The 18,865-nt window shown below is 50.2% G+C and overlaps 1 protein-coding gene across 1 annotated transcript; it reads right to left on the bottom strand.

Annotated features, from left to right (window-relative positions):
- Positions 1–2,065: 2,065 nt before the first annotated feature.
- On the bottom strand, positions 2,066–13,055 carry LOC144138185 (tubulin beta-4B chain-like). Its single transcript, XM_077670351.1, has 6 exons — positions 12,883–13,055; positions 6,876–6,984; positions 6,529–6,639; positions 4,936–5,380; positions 2,976–3,412; positions 2,066–2,485 (listed from the first exon to the last, which is right to left on the bottom strand). The coding sequence occupies exons 1-6, from the start codon at positions 12,937–12,939 to the stop codon at positions 2,304–2,306; spliced, it is 1,341 nt and encodes a 446-aa protein (XP_077526477.1). The 5' UTR covers positions 12,940–13,055; the 3' UTR covers positions 2,066–2,303.
- Between the last annotated feature and the right edge of the window lie 5,810 nt (positions 13,056–18,865).

The following is an 18,865-nucleotide window of genomic DNA, read 5'->3' as shown; positions in this document are numbered from 1 at the left end:
TGCACGTTTTCCTCGTGACCACCAAGGCATAGAAGGTAATGAACGAGCTCACGCTCTGGCCCCCGGCGCTTATTTCCAGGCCAGCCCTCAGCCGTGGCCTGAAGAATGCAATCCAAAAGAGGATAGAGCGATGCAACATAAAAGGCGCCGCGAACATCTCGGCAGCATCCGTACAGCAAGAATGTTACTTCCCTTCCCATCTGAGTTCATGTCACGAAGACACGCCACATACATCAGACAGGCGCAGACTTTGTCCTTCCCCTTCCCCTCCACTACAAACGGAAATCACCAGGCCGACCTCACTACCAGGTATGCGGCGGCTATCCGGACAATGAACACATTGGCGCTGTGTACGGGCCACCTCGTTTCCCACATTTCTTTCTACCAACCCTTTCTCCGGTGATATTCCCTGCTCGTAGTCTAGCTGGGCCGCTGGCCGCCCCGTGGTCCCTGTTGGCTGCCCACATTGAAATTCTTGGTCAACCTCCGCCAATCCCGCCACCGTCGGAGGACTCAACTCTGCGGGTCGGACTTGAGCTGCCGAATAAAGTTTGCTCTCTCTCTCTCTCTCTCTCTCTCTCTCTCTCTCCCTGCCTTGACGCAACTGCTAACAAAAAATTGGAGTGGTTCAAATCGTGAGGCTCACGCAATAGTCCTTTTTGCCATGACGCACATCCGTCCTGCCACAGTTAATCGTGAAATTATTCGTTCGTCTTGATTTTTTTTTATTCCCAATGTCTATATCACGAGCGGGAAACACGCAAAAGAGTTTTGAGCGCAGCGCAAAAGGTACAATTTCGCTCTCAATGCCCCGTTGGGGGTACGTACGCACCGCTCAAACGCTGCCTGTGGGAATGCTCCCAGGATCCCCCCCGCCCCCCATCACAAGCAGCGAGCAGTGGGCAGCTCAGGCCTGGCTATCCAACCACTCTTGGTTGAATTTGGTGCTGAAGTCGCCACCAGCCTCGTGGCCACCCGTCACTTTAAGGGTATCGGGTATGATATCAAAAGGGACTAAAAATTGGATTTTTTTATTATAGTGCCGAACTATTCTAACACTCTTTGGGAACGTCCCCACAAAGTGGCATCCTCAGATGCGCAGCAGAAGTCATTTAAAAATGGTGGCAAACACGCCCCATGTGGCCCCACAGTCACCACAAGAATTTGTGTGACGCACAATGGTATTTTTTTGCTTGAAAGCGTGCACGATAACGTTTATTTTTATAATTAGCGCATCGTTACTGGAATCTTTCTGTAGTTCACTGTATGCCGCGATGGCGGTGCGTTGGTTGAAAAAGCATTGCGCATGCATTGCGAAACGTTTGTTTACATCAGGTCGGTCGCCTATGATGCTGTTTGCGCGCGCGTAACTGGTTTCTTTTTCGACATAGAGCGATCTTTTAGGCCTGGAGTACACCGTGCTAGTAGCATTGGCTCGCTTTTCTCAGAATCCGCGCGAGATGCGACAATTTGACATCTCTTCGTCTATTTGGGTTTCCGAAACAGTTTTTTTTTTTTGCGAGTTCCGTATCAATGCTGCAACACATTCTGAACCAGAATAAGCATGTTATTTTATTCATCTTTCTCTAAAAAACCATAAAGTTTGTGTTAGTGCTAGGTGCATTTTTTTTAAAAATCAACGGTTAGTATTTTGGCTCGGAGGAAAGCCTGAGGTAATTAACACAAAAATGTTTCAGCGATTTACCTGCTAAAACATTTCTGAAAAATGTACCTTAGGCAGAGAAAAATTTTAACTTAAGATTTTTATTTTTAAGAACAAATTTCTGTATGAAATTCTTCGCACGGTTAGTAGGCCTTTATTTTACATAACCTCCCAAACTTCAAGCCGATTGGTCGAAAAGCAGCGAAGTTAGCTTTTTTTTTCCTTAAATGCTCCTGGGGGAGCTTCTGGATGCGACGTATGAGGCAAGGGGTGCTTTGAAATCAGGTGGTGTTGGTAAAACCGAAGCAGCTACCTACACAGGTAAGGGTTTACCCCCTGAAAACTAGGCTATTGCAGTTGACAGCTAAGGATGTTTAATGGTCATAAATACTGACATTAGGATGAAGTGGAGGAACAAAATTTATTTCCTCGAAGGTAAAGTGTAGGCGGAGAAAAAGGCAAAAGAGGACACAAAAGACAGGAAATACCAAAAAAATGAGGCCCGGAAGGAGAACAAGAGAAAAAGTAAAAGGAAACACACGGGTTTAAATAAAGCACGCACGAAAGTAGAACAAGGAAGCGAAAAAAAAAGTAAACAAAGGAAACACACGGGTCAAAACAAAGTGGAACGCGGAGGCGTTCAGGCATTGACGTCCTGCTCCGGCACATCTTCGAACTCTCCTTCCTCATCGGCCGTCGCCTCCTGGTACTGCTGGTACTCGGAGACCAGGTCATTCATGTTGGACTCGGCCTCTGTGAACTCCATCTCGTCCATGCCCTCTCCGGTGTACCAGTGGAGGAAGGCCCTGCGGCGGAACATGGCTGCGCAGAGAACACGGAAAAGAGGCGAGACGGATACCAGACAATCAAGGACTGAGTGCACACTCAAGAGAAGTCTCTCCTATGAAGAGGAACCAGAGTGAAATCTAAAGGCTACACCAATACCGCAATTGAATCCCCACGTGGTAGAAATTATTCCGGGCCCATTAATAGCGCCTCGAGCACCTTGTATCTTCCGCTCGTAAAACCCCAGAAATTCAGAGTAGCATTGGTGGAAAGCGTAGTTCCAAAGCATGCCTGGAGAACTAAATACGCGTGGATCAGTAGCATATAACTTATAGCAGACATTTTAACTATTACATCAACTTTGAGAATGCTCGCCTTACAGGCTTTATACAAACCAGTTATGCTAAACAGTGTACACAAACGCTGGGTAAAATTTCATAACGGCAAACATGCCTACTTGTCTAAGTTTCATACACCACATAGCCACGTCAAGTTCGGAGGCCATTCAAAGCAACCCAGGACGTACCAGTGAACTGCTCCGAGATGCGCTTGAAGAGCTCTTGAATGGCAGTGCTGTTGCCAATGAAGGTACCCGACATCTTCAGGCCACGAGGTGGAATGTCGCAGACAGCTGTCTTGACGTTGTTCGGGATCCACTCCACGAAGTACGAGGGGTTTTTGTTCTGGACATTGAGCATTTGTTCGTCCACCTCCCGCATGGACATGCGGCCACGGAAGATGGCGGCCACGGTGAGGTACCGGCCGTGTCGAGGGTCGCACGCGGCCATCATGTTCTTGGCATCAAACATCTGCTGAGTGAGCTCGGGAACAGACAGAGCCCGGTACTGCTGTGCACCCCTGGCAGTCAGTGGAGCGAAGCCGGGCATGAAGAAATGGAGCCGCGGGAAGGGGACCATGTTCACGGCCAGCTTGCGCAGGTCGGCGTTGAGTTGTCCAGGGAACCTGCGTGCGTTAAAGGGAAGAAGGCAAAGCGCGAGATGCGAAGATTGAAATAAAAAAAAAATGGCTCCAATCCACGCTGTGATGGGAGTTAGAAAGCGAAGCTGTAAACGACACCCACACCAATTGCCAATGCGGCGTCACTTTAACACACGTGGCTCTACGAAGAGTGAAATCAGATTCTGCCAGCCGTTACCCGCAATTCGCGGGGGCGGCGTCCCGAACGCAGTAGCGGCCGTGCGTCGGCACAAATGAAACGGAGAGAAGGGTCTTCGGAAGGGTGAGACAACAGAAGCTAGCCATCCTGATGTGCTAGTTCGGGGCTACACCACCGCGCGACACAAGCGCAGACATCGAAAAAATTCGACACGTGAGCTTAGCGATTCGCATTTATACCGATTTGAACTAGTTTTGCAAGTTTTCAAATTGCGAGAAAGCTTAGGGAACTTTTATAATCTCTATTTATCGGAACCGGTTGCTCCTTTTGCCCTTTAATACCTGCTAAAATACAACCAAATTGGTCTTAGTGCGCAAAAGGTAGCGTTTCTCTAGCGGCTAGCTCTGCATGTGGTCTCTACATTTTGTTTTTCCGCGCTGCAAACCAATTGTTAACGCATCTTTGCTGTACAACAACTTAATCCCGACGGGTTACCCAGGAGGTGCTGTTGAACAAGTTAATCAAGCCGTGCGTAGGAAGCGCGCAATGACGGGAAGCTGCGCCAAAACGGGCCCAAAACAGCAATCGGTGAAGCAGACGACAAAGCCGTCCCGCCGAGAGAGAGAGACAGAGAGAGACAGAGACAGAATCCACTCTATGTGAAACTGGTTTTAGGGTGGTGGAGTGGCAGTGGCCTAGAGTGCCGCCGCGACGTCTAGGGCCCGACCGGTGACCAGTTCTTAGCGGTCGCGGTCCGAGCACCTCAGAGCCTGTTTTAAGAGGGTGGGGGAGGGCGGAGGGGGGGGGGAAGGGTCACGGGCACATTCGCAGAGTGAGTGCTAGAGCGTGTACGGCGCGTCTCACAAGGGACAGTTGGGAGAGGAAAAGAGGTGAGGGTACGTATGCACTAATAGATTGCGGTGGGGAAAGGAGTGCGTCTGAAGAAGACGCCACATGTGGGCAGCCTCGGCTGTGAGGGAGGGGTGAGGAGGGGGAAGTTGTCTGTGAAGGAGGCGGTAATGTTGGGTGGGTGATGCCGCGGTATGTGCAGCAGTATGTGAATGCGACATCTCGAGAACGCCGTGATTAGGTGTAAAAGAAGCGCCTGCCCGGGGTGTAAAAGCTAGGGCTTGGTTGTCGTCCCACCGACGCGCCCGCAGGTTTGTGCAGGAACCTGCGCGCGGGGAACGAGGGATAACCATTCGCCGTGCCATCTACACTGCTCCGCGAGCGAAAAGCGCCCTGCCCCTCCCGATCCGCGTTGGGAGTTTCTTGTCGCGCACGCCACGAAGAAACCATTGGCTGGTAAAGGTAGAAAGCTTTGCTTTAAAAGGAAGGACTTAACCGAAGCATCTACAGGGGGACCTACCGGAGGCAGGTAGTGACACCCGACATGGTGGCAGAGACGAGATGGTTCAGGTCACCGTAAGTGGGCGTGGTCAGCTTCAGCGTGCGGGAGCAGATGTCGTAGAGGGCCTCATTGTCGATGCAGAAGGTCTCATCGGTGTTCTCGATCAGCTGGTGCACCGACAGGGTGGCGTTGTAGGGCTCCACGATCGTGTCTGAGACCTTGGGAGAGGGGACAACGCTGAAGCTGTTCATGATCCTGTCCGGGTACTCTTCCCGGATCTTCGAGATGAGCAGGGTGCCCATGCCCGAGCCGGTACCTCCTCCGAGGGAGTGGGTGAGCTGGAAGCCCTGCAGACAGTCGCACGCCTCGGCCTCTCTCCGCACTCGGTCGAGCACAGAGTCCACCAGCTCTGCTCCCTCGGTGTAGTGGCCCTTGGCCCAGTTGTTGCCGGCACCACTCTGACCTGCAAGGCCAGGATGAGTAGGCTCTTCAAATGGGACGCAACAATAACACATGAGGGACCTAGAGAGAGGACAACGTTTGTGAAGCACCGAAAGGCCGATAGTGGCTGCCTGGTCAATAAAGAACACCGTTCGAAACAAAGGCGTACCATCACAAGATATAACAAACAACCGAGTGAGGTGTGAAACCGGAGAGTGGGAAGTACAAGGGCTTAGGCAAGGCAAAACTTGGAAATTCAGGCTGATAATCGCCGACATTTCATCATCATCATCTGCAGGGCAAAGGCCTCTCCCATATATCTCCAATTTTCCCGGTTCTGTGCTAACTGCGACCTATCCATCCCCGCAAACTTCGTGATCTCATCTGCCTATCTAACGTTCTGCCGCCTCCTGCCACGCTTGCCTCCTCTAGGGATCCACTTAATGACCTTTAATGACCAACGGTTAACTTGCCTTCACTTTACATGTCCTACCCGCACCCCTTTCTTAATTTCGACTAATGTGACCTTAACGCGCGAATGTTCCCTGACCCACTCCGCTCTCTTGTCCCTTAATGGTACACCTATCATCTTCCGCTCCAATGCTCGCCGAGTCGCCCATGCAGCTGTCATACTTTCTCTTTCAGGGACAATGGTAGGCTGCCATTCAATATCTGAGAATGCCTGCCGAAAGCACTGTACCCCATTCTTATCCTTCTAATCTCTGCCTAATGGTTGGGATCCGGGGTCACAACTAGGCACAAGTAGATATATTCGCTTACCCCTTCCATTGCCTCGCCACCTATCTCAAATAGTTTCCTGCATATTAATTTTCAGTCCCACGGTTCTCTGTTTGTCTAGTGCGGAAAGCATGCTTTGCAGTTCGTCCCCCGAGTTTAGCAAGGCAACGTCATCAGCAAATCTGAGGTTACTGAGGAATTCTCCATTAACCCTTACTCCCACCTGTTCCCAATCCAAGTTCTGAATACGTCTTGTAAACATGCTGCGAATAACATTGGAGAGATTGTGTCTCCTTCTCTGACGCCCTTCCTATAGGTATTTTACTGCTCTCGTTATGGAGGGCGATGGTAGCTGGCATCTTTTAGTAGGTAGTAATTGATTTGGCCCATCCGACCAGTAATGACAGCGAGGGTAATGAGGGGAATACTCGCCGAAGACGAAGTTGTCGGGTCTGAAGAGCTGGCCATACGGTCCAGACCGGACGGAGTCCATGGTGCCGGGCTCCAAGTCCACCAGGATGGCCCGAGGCACGTATTTGCCTCCTGAAACAAGGCAACAGAGGCGCGGTCAGCTCAAAACTCAGTATTCAAAATACGTGATAAATAGATCTGGTCAGGGCATTCAGCCCTTAGCAGAAGGACAGTAGATTCGAGTATGCTGGGCAATACATTAATACCCAGGATATTATTACGCAGTTTTTATCTGTCAACATCGGGGAGCAGCGGCGGTTATCCCGCCATATACGCTGCCCATGAGGATATTACACATGAACCTTTACCAGAGGCCTCATTGTAGTAGACGTTGATGCGCTCGAGCTGAAGCTCCGAGTCTCCGTGGTAGCTCCCAGTGTAGTCGATGCCGTGCTCGTCGGAAATAACCTCCCAGAACTGCAGACAAAGAAAGCGGTGGGGGAAGAGGTTTAAGTGCACTACAGAAATGCGAAGGTGGTGCAGTTCCACAGATTATTAGGGGAGGGCTGAATAGTGAAAAGGTGCACTTACGCGACAAAAAACAGCCCAGAATTCTGAAATGCGTCAAGGAAGTAATGCGTAACCAAACAACTTTCAACTATTCTCAACTTTTGTAACCTCTGCACGATCTGGTATAGCTGGTAAAATGGAATGGCTTCACCAGCCGCGACACAGAGTTAGTGTTACAGTACCCGTTTCCAGAGTACCGGGAGCCGACTGGACATGCGGGAATTCGTTACGGTAGGGTGACTTAGTTCCGGCGAAGGGCGGCCCGCCTCGCCATGGCCTCTTCCACGCATTCGTTCCGCTGAGGGGGGGCCCGCCTAGCCTTGCCCGCGCATGCGCAGTCGGGTCTCAGTACAACGGAAACGGCACGCTGACACGGTAACAAAGATAAGATAAACTAGAGTTATCAGATCGTTTACATATTTGCGTTACCTCTTAGGGTGTTACCCGAAGCCGAAGTTTTCGTTTACCCCTGAAAACGATACGCCACGTTTTAGCACACCGTTTACGGGTTTGTGTATTCCGGCCGCCATGGTGTAGGAAGCGGCATCTCTTAAATTGATATCAAAGCTAATCACGCACAATTTTGTTGCTCAATTTGCTTTGAATGTTTCACGTTTCGGATGAGGCGTTCACTAACACTAGTTGTTATAATACTGTAGCTATCACCTATAGAGAGACATTTACTGAGTAGAATTAGAAGGTATACGCTGAAATTTACGCCCGCTTTCGGCAAGTAGTGAGTAAAATTTGTTGTAATTACACAACCTGCACTACCTAGCCCAGGCCAAATTTGGGGGCGCATATTTCTACGCGGCATATGTACTGTGGAACACTGCTGTACCCCCAGCTCCGTCAAGCTGTCCTTGAGATAGCTTTTTCTTCCAGCACCCGGCATTGTGTATTCTGAACATGATGCCAATAAAGTTCATCGTTCAAAAGCACTTTGCGAGCTTAGAAACCGATCAACTATTTAAGGCAGGCGAGGCTTGGCACGAGTAGGGACGGTCATTTTGCTCGCTCGTCTGAGAAATGTAATCGTTTGTCGTGCTCCTGTGCATTATTGAGCAAGAAAAACGCGATAAACATCAACTAGGAATAGTTTTATCGGCTGTACAAAGCATCCAGCGCCGAGCTCACCGCCTTTGCTGTAATCAAGACGTGAGGGTATAAGTCGTGTGCTCAGGAAGCTCGCCGTCAACGGTAACGCCTGTGACGGTAAGTTACCCTTCGCGAGAAATCCTCGCGCATGCGCAGACGCCTCCCGCACGCACGCTAGACGGTAACGTAAACCGGCTAACGGTATACCTGTCAGCAGCTGTGGTGATCACTGAGCTGTACAGCTGAGATCCTTGTTATTTCCCTGCGCCACCTGAGGATACGTGGGGGGCGATTTACAGTCTTTGTCAAAATTTTGTGGGCCACGGCGACCGTGGCCGGAGCGCTGCCAAGCAGGGGCGCTGCGCTTGCTGCTGTCGGCTGGTTGCGTGGCTAAAGGGAGCGAGGGGAACTTCTGCTCTTGCTTTTGCAGTGTGCCCGAGCAACAAGTGCTGCGCAAAGTGCCTGCGCTGAAGCGAAGTGCGCCTGCTCTGGGAAGCCGGCCCCGCTGCACTTATCGCGCCAGCCCTACTACGAAAGGAAAAGCGATAGTTCCCCTCGCCCTCTTTAGCCGCGTAACCAGCCGACAGTCGCAAGCGCAGCGCCCCTGCTCGACCGCACGCCTGCTCCGGCCAGGGTCACCGTGGCCCACAAAATTTTGACAAAGACTGTACATGCGCTAGGAATACAGGCAACGATGGTTTCAAGGGTGCTCAGCTACAGGTAAACCTGGATGTAACGAATTCCTGGATTTAACGAAGTTTTTCAATGATTGATTGATTTGATTGATTGTAGGGTTTAACGCGCCGACGCAACGCAGGCGATGAGGCGCGCCGTAGTGGAGGGCTCCGGATTAATTTTGACCACCTGGGGATCTTTAACGTGCGCCGAAATCTCGTACACACGGGCGTTTTTGCTTTTCGCCTCCATCAGAAAAGCGGCCGCCGCGGCCGGGTATCGAACCCGCGACCTCGTGCTCAGCAGCGCAACGCCAGCCCCCGCGGCGGGTGAAGTTTTCAATTCTCCATTGCCAACCCCATTGAAACCCACGTGTTCGCGACCTCTATGTAACGAAGGCGTCGCGACGGTTAACTTTGGTGTAACGAATTCGTTACGCCGCGGAGCCATGTTTTTTTGCCACTTTTTCTGTAAAAAATGGCTGGAGAAATGGAGAAGTGCGATATCGGTTGGGTGCTAGGCCTGTCTGTCGGCGTGTAGTCGCGTGTCTAAACTGCCATCTGTGTTCTGCCACAAAACGAAAAATTCAAGACAAGCTCGCAATTTCAAGTGCCGGCTCCACAGGCGAGAAAGAAGAACGTCGCCGCCTGGTACAATATCTCGGCTATAGTGTCTGTCTTGTGTGTTCCTTGCTGTTTTCTGCCGCTACGCCGGTCCATGGCGGAGTTCAGTGGAGCCAGCCTTGCGGCCGTCTCAAGTGCGAGAAATTTTGAGTGCGGAAAACAGCATCAGGTTCGCGAAAAGACGGCTTTTCAGCATCAGTTTGGTCCTTGAAACGCGTTAAGGCACCGAAAAGTGTCAAAAGTGGTACTTAAGTTAAGCCTGTAAATGCGGGGTTAAGTGACCTAGCGTCTTTGGAGTGCTGTGTTGTGCCTAAGCTCGGGGGAAAACAGCAGGCGCAAATAAAGCCGTTTTTCACCATGAAATAAATCCTTGAGCGGTGAGTCACCATCCCTTATGTCTAGCATTTGTTTCATTTCCACTTCATTCACGCGAGCCTTAATTCAACACCTGCATGTAACGAAAAATTGCGAATTTTTTCGACTTCATTATATCCAGGTTTAATGTGCAGTAAACATGCCTGAACAGTCAAGATCAGCAAGCACCAACCCGGAAAAAAAAAAAAAAAACCAAGAGCAGCGATAATATAGAAAGTCTGACAAGGGACAGCTCGCAACCACACGTCCGAGCTTGCTTGATTGATTATGGGGCTTAACGCGCCGACGCTATAGACAGGCGATAATGCGCACGGTAGTGGAGGGCTCTGGATTCACTTTGACCACTTCGGCATCTTTACCGTGCGTCTAAATCTATAGGACAAACGGCAGTTTTCGTTTTTCGCCCTTATCAGAGGAGCGGCCGCCACAGCCGGGAATCGAACTTGCGTCCTTGGGCTCACCTGCACAACGCCTGAAGCCCGTTCTACATGGGGCGAATTTCGCTTGCGAATTCGCAGCTGCGGCGCCGCTCGTGCACCAAAACGATCTATTCTCGTTGCTGTGACGAATTTCCAAATGTTTGGAAGAGTCGAACTCCTCTTGTGAACGCCGCTTAGCATTTGGAAATATGTCGCAGCAGTGAAAATAGAAAAAATGAAATCTTTTCGCCGCACGGGCGGCGCCGAAACAGCGAACTCGCAGGGGAAATTCGCCCCATGAGCCACCACGGCGGTGCGCACGTGCGAGTTGCGAAACCTGTTTATCCGAGCCCTTGCAAGGAACCGGGCCCCAGAGGCGCTGCTTGCATGTGCAGACAGGCGAAATTAAATGCAGGACTTCGTGTAGCGCCAACAAAACGACAAGTACAAAGGGGGGCGACGGGCACAAGCGCTAACTTCCAACAGAGTTTATTGAAAAAAATGCGTGAATTTAAAAACACTTGTCAAAAGAAGCAAAGAAGCAAATTTTGTCATGAGCTGTTTTTTTTTTCTGTTCTTTCCTATCTGTTTCTTTTGATAAGTGTTTTTAAATTTACGCATTTTTTCAATAAACTCAGTTGGAAGTTAGCGCTTGTGCCCGTCGCCCCCCTTTGTACTTGTCGTTTTGTTGGCGCTACCGCTACCAACTAGCCCAAACCCAAACTAACAAGAAATTGAATGCTCGTGAATGACGAGACATTGCTCACGGGAAGCCCGTGCATGGTGACGGCGCATATAGTGCACCAGTCAAATTGCATCCACGTCTACTCAAGCGAAATTTAGGTACGCCGAATCGAAAGAGCCCCAACAATAAATTTCTCGAATAATCACGTGGGAGCCAGAAACCTGCGCGCGCGCAAGATTCTTTCAACGCGGTATGCCGTTTCCTGTAGTCGTGCAAAGGCAGATTTTAAATAGCGCACGCGCAAGAGGTTCGCAACCTGTCTGCTTAATTGGTTCAAAATACATTACGCAACAAACGTCGAGGGAAGCACGCTAGCTGCACGCAGAAAATAAAACCGCTTGTGACCAGCACCGAGGTGGGTACCAACGCCGAGAAGGGCATTTTTCCGCAAAAATATTTACTTAGATACCGTTTGCAAAAAAAAAAAAAAGAAATAATAAACATTGTGATTTCCGTAAGTTCGGGCAACAGGCACATTGTGCATGAAAGGAGTCAACAATCTCGGATATAAGTGAAAGTAAAGTAAAATTAACAAGCAAAATGCCGAAAAAAGTCCAGTTAAACAGCGGGAGAAAAAAATACGGCTTGAGCGCAGAAAACAAGCTAAGAACAAAATAGGAGTTTCAAAAATTGAAAAAAAGACCGGTTTATCTTAAAGAAACGGGCACTTGAAATTTCGGCTCACCAAAGAAAATCACTGTTGAAAGACCGCAGACGGTATGGTCATTATTGGCACAATAAGGAGCCGTCGGCGCACTTCGCAGTTAATAAAACATCCCTAAATTCGACGTGAACGATCTTACTAGCACTGCCACACAGTCAATGAATAAAACTATTACCCGCCGCGAACGGCAGCCTCAATGCTGCGTGCACTCGTGCACGGAGGGGTGCCGTCGAACACTATCACAGAAGTAAAAAAAATGGTAATAAACGCGGCGCAGCCGCAGTGGTAGAAGACAAAAAAAAACGCGAACCCGGAAAACGCCAATCCGCTTTAACGAATCCCTATACAGCGAGCCGTTTATAGGTACCAAGCCAAGCCGAGTAGCGAAGCCCGGTAGCTGAGCGTGTTAAGTTGTGTGCGGTAAGAGAATGGCACACAGCAAACCGAAGCTCTCTCGCGAGACGATAAGAAATGCGGGAAGCGGCAATGAGCATGGAAAATAAGACAAGCATTTCTGTAGAAGCAAACACGGATAGCAAGCTGCCTCGACACGCTGAGAAAGGTCAACGAAGGCACGGCCGAGTTGGGCAGGGATTTATACACCCCCCCTACTAACACGCCCCCAGAAAGACTTCGACACCCCCCCCCCCCCAAAAAAAAAAAAAAAAAAGATTCCACAACCACAAACACCCCCCCCCCCCCTAAATCGAAATTCTGCATAAACCCCTGGAGTTGAGACAATTCGAACGGCTCACAAACGTCGGCTTGGGCGTGAAAACCACTGGGATTTACAGCGGAAAAGCCAGCACGCATGAAATAACCGGGAGGTCAGCAATTAGAATAAAAAAGCTGCGCGTTACCAAACGCGCAAAGCCCGCAGCAAAACTTCGCCCCTGACCCGGCCGCGAGACGGCTTTGCTGGCAACTATCCCATTGGGGTCATCGCTCCGGCATCGTTAACGGGCGTGGCTAACTACATCGTCCCCTACTCGGAACGTGTGACAGGAAAAAATCAGCGTAAATGCGCGCCTGATTACAGGCGATCGTGCAAAAAGAAGAACACGCATTGAACTAAGGCGCGAGAAATTGCAGCTGATGGCTGCGAAAAGGTCGTGGCCACGGCGGCTGGTTTCGCGTTCGGTTAGGCCTAGCAGTCCCGCCTTGCGCAGACTTCCCAAATTGCGGCACGAAATAAAGCTGTCTTACCTTGGCTCCTATTTGGTTGCCGCACTGGCCGGCCTGGATGTGGACGATCTCTCGCATGCTGGAACCGTTTGCGGGAGCTTCACACCGAAGGAAGACCACAAAGACTGGCAGTGACGAGCCCGACCAGGAGACAGCTTACGGCGCGAGAGCAACGGCCAGAATGACTGACGGGACAAGGTGGGGTATGCTTTTCACATTCGACGCGCGCGTCCGCAGCCAATCGGGGCCAGCCACTCCCAACGCTCTGATTGGCGAGCTTGGTGGCGTGACTATTGCTGTCGAATTTGTTCAACTTGATGATGATGATGGTGGTGGTGGTATTGCCTTCGAAGTGGTTGGTACGTACCCACCAGGGATTAGGTTAGGGATAAAGCGTTGACTGTGGCGCTGTTGAGGTTATAGGGTTGATAATTGAAAGCCCGGCAGCGTGTGTTTGACAAACCTGGCCGATTGGTTGATTATAATGATAATAATAATGCTTTATTGCGCAAAATACTGAAAAAAATACAAGGAGGCAGGTCTGCCAAAGCCGCATTGGGCTTGAGCGGCAGCGCCTGGCAGGCAACGGAAACCGCAATAAATAAATAACACTGACATAAGTACGAAGCATAGTAAAGCAGAACGTTTAAGTATACATACAAAGAAAAAAAAAAGGGAAAACAAGTTGACTTACGACACATAGATTACACCCGACAGAATAACAGCACTGAAGATTTAAAATATCAGCTTGTTTCCTAAACGGGCCACAGCTTATCAGAAATTAGTCTACAAGAGCTCGAACGTTATAAAACACGCAAACAGCGTTTATCACACACCACCTGATATGGTTTGACAGAGCGTGAGGTGCTGATAAAAAAAGCGGAATTGCAAAAGGTCAATAGTTACTGGACAGAAATGTATATAGCATTGCTTTGAAGGCTGAGGCGTTTGAACCGATAAACACCATTTCTGCAAGACTACACCCTATGCAAATTATATGTTTACACGACGTAATACCTTTTTAATGAGCGTTTAACTGCGTGAGACAAGGCAGACGATATCACGCATTCATACCAAACCCCTTTCAAAACGCGCGCGAACTGACGTCACGGGTCCGGCGCTTTGGCGGAGTGATACACTACATGAGGTGGTGCCGTTCTTGAGTTGTAACCGAGTATAGGCGTGAAGTGGTGCAGGCACCTCCAGCGATCGCTTCTAACCGCTCGTTCAAATGCAGCACGAGGCGCAAATGAGTTGCTCATGCGAGAAAAGACCTTATAATCTGGTCAAAAGCGCACTATAAAACGTGATTCGCACCGCTTGTGAAAGCGTCCATCAAAAATATATACCGCGGTGGCAAGTCTAAACATCTGCAACGGTGCCCGCCTGCTGCCCCGAGCTCTTCGAAGCTCCCGCCATGTGCAGCGCGTCTCCCCATTGGCGCAAGTCCTCAGGCGCGATTCGTCACTACACGTCATCGCAACCGTCATCCCTCATTGGTCTTTGCACTCCGCCGAACGGCGGAAATGGGTCTCGGTTTTATTCGCTCTGCGCATGGCCGGGCTAGAGCGGCGGCGTGCCGCTCCAGCCCGGCCGTGCTCTGCGGCAAGGAAAACGCGCTGTTCTCGGCGAAAACAGGGGCGGTATTCCCGTGTTTGTCCGTTTTGCGTCCGTTTTATTGTGACGTACTTCCAGTTGTAGGTGGGCTTTGGATTGACTTTCGCGCAACTGTTCTTGTAAACACATTTTAAACGGCTATCTTTTGTGTGTTTATTGCTCCGCCAGCAAACCATCAAGGCGACGAAAATTAGTCTGCTCCGAGAAGCGGCCGCTCAATAAGGGCTTGCTCAAAACGTACACTGATGAAACCGACACAAAACGGACAAAACACGAGAATACCGCCCCAGGTTTCCAAAAGCTGCCGACGTCGGCAAGTGGCGCGCAGCTAGCGCGCCTATAGACCCTATGCAAAATGCGCCCCGCCATCTCACGTCGACTCCGGTAACTAGGTCCGCCATTTTGGTACGGTCGTTTGAAACCGAAACCAAGTAGCAAAACATAGAAGGCGGGCATTGACCGCACTTGTTGATGGACTACAATGCCGTAGCATTGCTGCGTGCCGCAGTGCACGCAACGAGGAAATACCGGTCCAGATGGAGAAAAGGCACGTGAAGTTCCACGCTCTTGAACGAACTTTCTGACGCGAACTACGCCGGCGCGAGCAACCTTTGTGACACGCTGAGCGCGTTGCGCTGGGAGCGAGTATTTGTCATTGGTTCGCTAAGCGCGGGATTTCGTAGTCGCTGTCCGGATGAAAAATACAGCTGCGTTGGAGTTCCGTGGTTCAGCCTTTGTATTATAAATGAAGCCTGAGCGTGCGTCACCTATTTATGACTGACAGCGGCGCTCGAGCGGGGAAACAGTACCACACGTTGTCAAAATTAGGCTTTATTTCTTCACTGATTGTGCCTATGAGAAAGGTGCTCTCTGGCTGAAGTGGCGTCATTTGCGGGGGGCGCGCAAGTCTTGGAGGGGTGCAGGGTAGGAAAACTCAAGGTCGTTGTTTCGCCTGGAGTGATCCGGGATTCTGTACAGACTCGTCGGGTGTCCCAAAGCAAGGTGTCTTGGCCCTGTATTGTGAGGTGCAGCCGGTTGTCCAATGACGACTGAGCGCCTCTTATTATGTCCTCGATTGGCGGTAGGGGTGCAAGGTCCCGTAGCTTCCGTAGATCGGTGAACTTGGGAAGGCCCGTGATGGTCCGAAGGATGTGTCGGTGGAGAATTTGCACTGTCTTTTCAGCTGTTTTTGACAGGGTTACGACTGTACCCCCGTAGGTGATCTTACCAATTGCAATAGATCTCAAAAGGATCGTGCACGCTGTCTGTCGTGTTCCGCCGAACTTATTGGAAACGCGTTTGATTGCGTGTAGGACCGCAGGCCATTGCTTTTTGAGTTCCATGATCCAATGACGGCCCGTGTTGCAGCTGTGTATAGGAATGCCGAGAATTCTGACATGTCCATGCTTAGTCTGAATTTCATGTTGTCCCAGTGTTAACGTGATTGCCTCTCCTGCCAGGAGGGCACTCCGCCTTCCATTGACACAGAGGAGTTCTGTTTTCTCCGGTGCTAAGGTAAGTCCTAGTTTTGGAAGAGTTTCCTCAAGTGCAATTAGCGCAGCCTGGAGCTCGGTGGCCATATCTTCAATATTCCCACTGTAGTCCCGTCCCTCTGTCCAAATGGTGATGTCGTCGGCATAAATGCATGCTGTAGCGGGCACCAGTATTAGTTTCAAGCTCTTGGGCCACAGTAAGCATGGCTACATTGAAGAGCAGGGGACCCAAAATCGAACCCTGAGGGACACCGCGATCGAGATAATATGTCACAGGCTGGAGACTGCTGGTGCTCCGAAGTCGAATTGGTCGGGCCTCGAGGAATCTGGCAATCCAATCGAGAGCACGCTGACTGGGGTAAATCTTGGCCAGATTAGATAGAATGTGTTCCTGCTTGACATTGTCAAATGCTTTCTTTATATCGACTGCCAGGATGTAGTCTGGTGGTCCCTTTCTTGCGTTTCGGTTCAGGACCCTCCGAAGCAGCCAGAGGTTATTATGAGTTCCCATGTTGGGTCTGAACCCGGCCTGAGACGGATGTAAGCCTGGCTTGCAATATTCGATGTAGTGGGTTATCCTGGTGTGTATCATTCTTTCCACGAGTTTGCATATGGTTGGTGTCAGCGATATGGGGCGGAGATTGGTGACTTTTGTCGGGTCTTTTCCCGGTTTAGGTATTGGATTAATAATTGAAAGGCGCATGTGTTCCGGGACAGTTCCCATGGTCCACTGCTCGTTTATGATTTTCAGCAGAGCTGTCTCAGTGTCTTCGGTTAAGTTTCGCAACATCTTCCAAGTAATACCGTCATGTCCCGGTGCTGAGTCACTTCTGCCATGCTTAAGGGCGGCATGAAGTTCTCCCAGCGTAAAGGGGTCGTCTAATTCTGCTTTTGTAAACTCGAGCTTGGGTGTTTCGATGGGAGCAGGTGGCGTAAGGCTGGCGTGAGGAAAAAAAGATTTAATGATTTCCTCTTCGAGCGTATCGGTGTCTTGGCGGAGAGTAAGAGTTTCTAGCGGAGAAGGGCCTCTGCCTTTGTTGAGCATTTTCCGGACGACTGCCCACAGCTGCTTCATTCCTTTAACTTTGCCAAGCCGCTCACAGGTAGAGACCCATTGAGCTCTACTGAGTTCTTCCCCGTGTTGCTTGATGAGCTTGTAGGTGTCTCTGATCTGACGGAGGGTTTGATATCTTTTACCGTTGGTCTTGTACTGATGTGTCAGATTATTAGCTTTCTTCCACAGTGCTACCATCCGAGAATCGGCTAGTCCCTTGTCTTCTTCGCCAACTGTTTCTTCGGTTGCAGAGCTCAGATTGCTTCGCATAAGCTGAGCGAGCACAACGCCAATGCAGTATTTACTGATGCCGCTCTCGATGGATTTCGTCTGGCCTTGGCTTGGTACAAACCCTCAACCAGAGAAGCCAGACGTTACGTCTGCACACTGGACCACGCAACACCTGCACAAGCAGAACTTTTGGCTATCTGGACAGCTCTAAGGGACAACACCGGGCCTTCCGTCATATATACGGACTCATTTGAAGCACTACGTAGCATTGAGGACCCAAAAACAGACGACGCCACTGCTCAACGCATCCGCCAGATACTCCAGCACAAGCAGAGGAACGACATTGACGCTAGGGTCACCTGGACGCCGGGACACGTCGGGGATGCGGGGGCGGTAACGAGGTGGCACATGCTCTTGCCACCTCACAATCTGGAGTTCTACCTGTACATCTCCAGCCTCTCCTGCTCGGATCTCCCGACCTCCGCGACCACCCCTACGCGGACTCGCTGCCAGGCAGCCACTTCGAAATGGCGCGAGTACGATTCTACCTCCGGTTTCTTCACCGCGAGAGATTAAAAAGCATTACCCCTCCACAAATCTTTAAGAATTTACCCCTCAGCCGATCGCAAGAAATATTTATTAACAAAGTACTTGCCAACACGGCCACTACACCTCATATCATCCATAAGTGGCAGACACTTGCTGACAGGAAGAAGGGCATTGGCACCGCTGCCCCCTGCACATGTACATTTTGTCACACTGTGTGTGAAGCAAATATGGACCATCTTGTGCTGCACTGCTCCGCTTTTGATATTCCTAGACTGGACCATAATGTTTTTCAAAATTCAGATATAGAAGCATTACATAGGGACATTCTCTTAAATCCTCAACACCTGGTGACCTTAGCCCAGTTTGGCGTTGCCAGTGGCCTGGCGAGCATGATTTAGTGGGCGTCTACCTCTTTCCCTATTCCCCCTCTTCCCCCTCCAGCGACCTTCGGTCCTCCCCTTCCTAATAAAAGAATTTATCATCATCATCATTTCTTCACTCGTCCCTGTGGCTCTACGCCCGCTTCATTTCATTGTTAGATGGTACCGCTTAGCCCCTACACGAGCCTTTATCTTACCTAGGGCTGTAAACTTTTCTTGCCGCACTACGCCGTCACGGCGCGGTTGAAAATTTCCTCTGTGGCGGGCGCGCACGGTATCGGAGTAAGTTGTTAGTTTCTTTTCGGTGCATTTAACCGCCTGTCGTTGCGGAAGTGGCGTACACTGTTTTATGATGATCTGACGTTGGAAAATTCGAGTTTCTGCACTTGGTTCCCGATTTGCCGGGCTGACAGGTTTGTTTACGTCAAGTTAACTTGTTGCCCATTGTCATTTCAGCCGCGATGTATTTACTGTCGAATATTTTGCGACTAAAATACACACTCACTCCTCTAGTTTGTCACATACTGCATGCATGCCTCCGGCGTAATGATAGTGGCCATTGATGTAGGTAGGTGAGGAAATGTTCAAGTTTTCATCAAAAAAAAAAAAAAACGGCCCGAGTTACATCAGTCCACCGCGCATCAGCTTGAGTGGTTTTGCTTTTTTTGTATCCACAGTGA

Source organism: Haemaphysalis longicornis, unplaced genomic scaffold (assembly GCF_048455015.1).
Source record: "Haemaphysalis longicornis isolate Haplotype H1 unplaced genomic scaffold, Haemaphysalis longicornis Haplotype H1 scaffold_5, whole genome shotgun sequence".
In the NCBI taxonomy this organism is placed as follows: Eukaryota; Metazoa; Arthropoda; class Arachnida; order Ixodida; family Ixodidae; genus Haemaphysalis; species Haemaphysalis longicornis.
Note: the sequence above shows the minus strand (reverse complement) of the source record. Positions and strands in the feature narration are given on the sequence as shown.

Coding starts and splice junctions, on each gene's coding strand:
- LOC144138185 (XM_077670351.1), bottom strand. CDS start 12,939: ATGCGAGAGATCGTCCACATCCAGGCCGGCCAGTGCGGCAACCAAATA. Junction 6,640..6,875: donor CTACTACAATGAGGCCTCTG/GTAAAGGTTCAT, acceptor GCCTTGTTTCAG/GAGGCAAATACGTGCCTCGG. Junction 5,381..6,528: donor ACCCGACAACTTCGTCTTCG/GCGAGTATTCCC, acceptor CTGGCCTTGCAG/GTCAGAGTGGTGCCGGCAAC.